The 5,489-nt window shown below is 40.0% G+C and overlaps 1 protein-coding gene across 1 annotated transcript in view; it reads right to left on the minus strand.

Annotated features, from left to right (window-relative positions):
* LOC144979513 (palmitoyltransferase ZDHHC12-B-like) overlaps positions 1-5,042 on the minus strand; it is a 31,514-nt gene extending 26,472 nt beyond the window's left edge. Inside the window, exon 1 of the mRNA XM_078926209.1 lies at positions 4,442-5,042. Within this exon, the coding sequence (XP_078782335.1) occupies positions 4,442-4,550 (109 nt within the window). The 5' untranslated portion in view covers positions 4,551-5,042. The remainder of the gene's footprint in view (positions 1-4,441) is intronic.
* Positions 5,043-5,489: the final 447 nt, after the last annotated feature.

The raw sequence follows: 5,489 nt of genomic DNA on the forward strand, positions 1-5,489 counted from the left end.
GAATGGCAATCTTTATAGCTATTCGGTTTCCAGCATCCACTGGTAAACCTGTTTGTGCCATGTCACACTTGGGACTTACATTTTCAGTTGAATTTGTTGCAAGAGGAATAATTTGATTTTGACAAAATAATTGTCGTTTTTCCACATCAATCTTTGCCCTTAATTTCCTCAGCAGGTCTATTCCTAATAGCATTGGGTCGAAAATGGGAGCAACATAGATATGAGTTAGCAGATGAATCTCTCCCAATCGCAAGTGTAGTGGCCCCACTAATTTTGCAGAGAAGCTTTGATCTTTACCTGCTGCAAACATCTTCATGGACTTCGTACAAGTGGGGGTGGGTAGGATTTTGTTATGGGTGTTTTCAGAGATGAAGGTAACATCTGCTGCAGTATCCACCACTGCTTGTACAGGGACGTTTTCAATTGTACATTGTACTTTAAGGGCAGATTCTGACTGTAACCTTGCAATACAGATACATTCCTCATCAAAATAAGGTTTCACAATCTGTTCTGGATCTTGGCTAGACCGATATACATTGTGGCTTCCGTTGTTGGTCTGCTGGGCAAGGTTTTCCTTAGTTTCTTCATGTTTCATAAAATTCGTACAGTCAGAAGAATAGGGGCACAAATTGCTCATAGTCTTATATCTGTGTTGTGCCTCAAAAACTGGGTCCTCTTTAATTGCCCTTGCTTGAACTGGGATCAATTCCGGGCTCAAACTGATCCCTGCCCGTTTGGCGCCTTGTCTTCCATTGGGCGACCTTTCATGGAGCAGTCTCTAGCATAGTGGTCTTGACCTCCACATGAAAAACAGGCACTTGATGATGGGGAATTGGAGCGGGATCTTGGCTGAGTACGTCGAGCGCCTCTTTGCATAACTTCCAAGACTTGACTTTGGAGTGTAATGAAAGTGTCTAATTTACTTTGGGTTTGTTCATGCATTGATAACATCTTTTTGAACATTGCCTCAACACTCATCTCAGTCTTCTGCTGTACACCAGCTGTCTTAATGCTCGTGTTGCGAGTCACTGCTCTAATTTGGCTATAGTCTTCCAATTCCTCAGATTCTGACCCAGATTCTTCATCGTACACATTAACCGCTTGGATAGAGGGCTCTCTGAACCGCACGGTGTTGCTGGTACTTGGTCTATCCTTTCGTGCACGCCAACCAACTTGCTGAGAATTTTTAAAAAGCTTATATGTTCTCAGGGCTTGGTCCATCGTGGTGCACTCCTGACATGCAATATATTGGGCTGCCTTCACGTCGTATAGTCCTGTTATAAAATGGGCTACCACTTGGGACTCTAAATTGCGGGGGGACTGTCCAGGAAATGCCTGCAGTGCCAACTCCCATAGCTTGTCAACATAGTCTAAGACATCTTCTTTTTCAGCCTGCGTAGTGCTGTTGAATTGTATCAGAGTTGCATGTTGTAGCTGCTGATCACCAAATCGATTTCTCAGGGTGTCATATGCATCTCGTATGTCTGTAAAGACTATCGACTGATGGATCCGTGAGAGATAATCCGCTGCTTTTCCTTCCAGGGCTAGGCCCAGGAAAAATAGTTGGTCACGGAGATGTTGAATATTATGATAATTCAGAAAGTTCTGAAAATTATATTCAAACGTATCCCATCTTTTTGTCCCATTGAAAGAGATAGATTTAGGCAGCTGTACCTTGGACGGGGTGGCAAAAGTGGGCCTCCACTGCTCGTGTCTCCATAATGATCCGTGGAATTGCGATCCGCAGGTGGGGCCTCGTAGGAATGCATGTAACTAGTCTCATCCCCCCATCCTCGTCTTTCCCTGTGCATGCTTGCCTCGATTAGAGCATCCTCCTGTTCTAAGGTTCTTCTCATAGATGGTTTCTCCGTGGTAGCCGGCGGGTTTGCCTTACTTTGTCTCTCGCATATCCACAATCCTCTCTTTGCGGGCCCATTGATGTGAGACCCTTGTTTGAGAAATCTTGAGAGGGTGGGTCCAATGTGTGAGTTATAGATTCAGGACATTCAGAGTTAGGCACCTTGTCCATGTAATTTTGACAAAATTTAGCTTCATGAACGAAAGGAACCCGCTCGCGGTCGGATGCCAAAAAGGATGTTGGGTAATGGTCTTCGGTAGGCTGATCGTGCCACGCATTACGAATGGTGCGTTTCGCATTGTTACAAAATGTCGGGTTCGCAACACTACTAGCACCTTCTTGAGGATTGCTAGTAGCGTCATGTTCAGGATACGAACCTGCAGCTTTAGTTGGGGTCTGCTGCGCAGACAGTTCCCTTCGTCTGTCTCCAGCACCAGACGCATTATCATTCGAATCCATTTTATTGGGGAACTGTTGCGAGAGGTACCAGGGGCATGTTCACCTGGTTTCTCAAAAATGCACGATTCGGAAACCGAAAAATCAAAAAGTTCTAACATGTCACCATTACTGATCTTATCTATCACATCCTCCTTAGTGAGTAAACCGTTACGTGCTCGAATGTCAAGCAGGGTTCTAGCCAAAGGCTTGCTTATACGAGATGACCTTAAAAGGTCCTTAGCAGTAATGACATTAATCATTATCTTTGCATCCATTTTGGATTAAACTGAAATATGATAATTATTTATTTCAGTTAAAATGACAGACCAGCTGATGCAAATCAATTAAAGCAATGATAAAGTCTGTAAACTTGGAATACTCTCAGATCCCTTCTCACTTGTATGCAACACCTACACCACAGTTGACAGATTTCACTATTTTCACTGTTTAATCACTGGGTTAGGGTTAGAGGTGGTTCTTATCCTATTTAGACACTGACCAGGTGTCTAAGGCAAGTGGATATGTTTACAGAGTCTGGATGTAAAGAGTTCAGAGAAACATCCAATATATAGGGGTTTAGGAGCGTGTAAAGCTGGAAAATAGTTTCTGTGTTTGGTGAGTAGGAACACTTTTACATGGCTGCCTAAGCTTTGACTTCGATCATCTAAATAAAGGCAGATGACAACAATCTTGGCGCCAATTATTTGTATATTATTCACAGAAATAGTATTGTTGATGTCAAATATTGGAAAGTATTTAAATAGACATGCAAATAATTTAGCTCACATGCAGGTTGAATTCCAATCTTAGTTGAGACATCAGTATGAGTATGGGAGTGAAAACCATGACCCCAATAATGGTTCACCAGGCTAATTCTTTGAAGTGAATTGATTAAGCCCTCATGCACTTTCAAGTAAAATTATTGAATTGTACTCACCAATTTTGCTCCATTTTGTTGAATAGAAATCACAATTGCACAATATTATTGGCAAAAATAAACGAAAGTTGAGCTCGAAGTCTCGATGAAAAAATTGAGCTGAGCTGAGATCGTAATTTCGCCAGTTCAGAAATAATTGCCGACCCCTATAAACGGCTTTCCTCTCTGGTTTAAGCAATGAAAAAACACAACTAAACCAGGGGAACTCAATTCAAGGCGCTATACTTACAACACAATCAGATGAAACAAGTTTTTAGATTCATAATTCTGATTTGTTTACAAGAACTCTTTACCTTGAAGAAGTCGATTCCCGTGCACTGAGTGCTACCATACACTTTAAAAATGGCAGGGTTCGGAAATTAGTCGCAGCGCCAATTGTCGTGAACGGATTTCCCAATCTCGTTCACGATGTAAAAAATAAGGAAAAAGTTTAGAAAAAGTCTCCACCGAAGTGGGCGTTCTCCATATATGTAAAGGACATATATGGGCGGTTAAAAACTGCTCTAGAGCACTTCGGGAATCGTCCCGGTCTAGCCTGATTTTTATAACATACCAAAAGTATGGCGGATCGGATCTTAGTAGCAGATACAACGATGGGCGAAGATAGTTGATATGTCTATTTCAAATAAGGCTGTAGATAGTCGAGAGAAAGAATGAAAGGTGTCGCGAGCTTTTAAAGGGTAGAAATGATGACGTCACGTTTACGCGGGAGACAGTGAACGAACAGAACATGAAGATTACTCACAACAGCTCGATCGAGACACTGACAGTCATGACATGACAAACACTCACAACAACAACAACAACAACAACCTATCACAATAATCTTCCCCACATATGACAATCCTGATTTTGAAAAAAATACTCGAATTGAAAACACATTTATCTGATTAATATTAATCCTACCTGTTCATTTCTTTCGTTGGATAAATAAAGTGCTAATTAAAGGTCAACAAGTCCGTATTAACTGTTTGTAAGTGACGGACGTCTTATGGAATTTCTTCCTTTGTTTTTATTTGTCTTTTTCAAACAATGAATATATAAGAAAAAAGAAACATCAGAACATATATTTTCATAAGTCCGAGAATAAATAAAGAGTAAACCCAAAAATGATGTGAGATTATCACAACTGGAATAAGATCAAAGCCAGTGAGATTGTTTAAATCATTACCACATATCCATTTTAAATAAATGTAATATTTACTTACATGACTTTTTGTAGTATAGCAGCGATGCCGCGACACCCAACACCAACACTGTATGAAAGGTCCTAACGACAACCGCCGCAGTGCATTGACATTGACAGGTGTTGGCCATTCTTTTGTTGTTGGCAGTGGCAGTGTGTTGTTGACTCCTTACAGTTACATTTAAATGGGAACTTCAGCACTCGTAGATATTACAATCTTCGCCCGCAATTTAGATTCATTTATCCTTATTTTCTCTACATTATCAACACATTTACCTCCTGTATTGGTATTTAACTTTAGTCCCAAAATCCATATGTAAATAGAGCTATGACTCAATTTTTGAGTCTAAGGATTGTCAATGACCGCCAGAGGCAAGTCTTTTTTAAACAGACACTTTCAGACTTTCACTTTATATAAAACTAAAACTTATAATATATAATATCAACCAAGAATGCATAGAATACTTTGTAAACAATTCATTTGTCGACTGAGGTTCCTGAAAACGTGTGTCCAACAAAAATAATCAATAATGATTATTTCTTGAATCTTTTCCTAATCGACATTTCACTTTTTATAAACAATAAAAGCAGTGGAGTATGAAACAGTTCAGCAGAGTATAGTCGGAAGTGGGAAGGAGGCGGAGGGGAACTTACTCTGACCAGTAACAAATTCATCGACATTATCCGAAATCCTATCCGAAAACTGTCGATGGGTTGTGTTCAGTTTTCAGATTTAATCGGTTCGGGTATGATTTGTAAACGTCAAATTATGTCCGCATTTGTGGGGTGCAGATTGTCATCTAAGTTAATTTAAAATTCATTCTAACATCATGACTAAATGAATATTTTATTTATATTGTTTCAGTCTATTGAAAACTGACCGGATAATCGGAAAAGGGGATATCTGAATTACCTGGATACCTGGATACCTCTGTATAGAGCTTTTAGACTTGGTGTAGTCTCCTTCGCTCCTCCTCATCTATTAATGATTGGACCAATTTTTATAATTGAACTTGTTTCCTAGGGTGTTGCTTATCTCCAACTCTGCTTTGAATTTATTCAAATTTTTT

The sequence above is a fragment of the Berghia stephanieae genome, chromosome 9 (genome assembly GCF_034508935.2).
Source record: "Berghia stephanieae isolate SIO BIC M18660-M18661 chromosome 9, UCSD_Bste_1.3, whole genome shotgun sequence".
Lineage (NCBI taxonomy): Eukaryota > Metazoa > Mollusca > Gastropoda > Nudibranchia > Aeolidiidae > Berghia > Berghia stephanieae.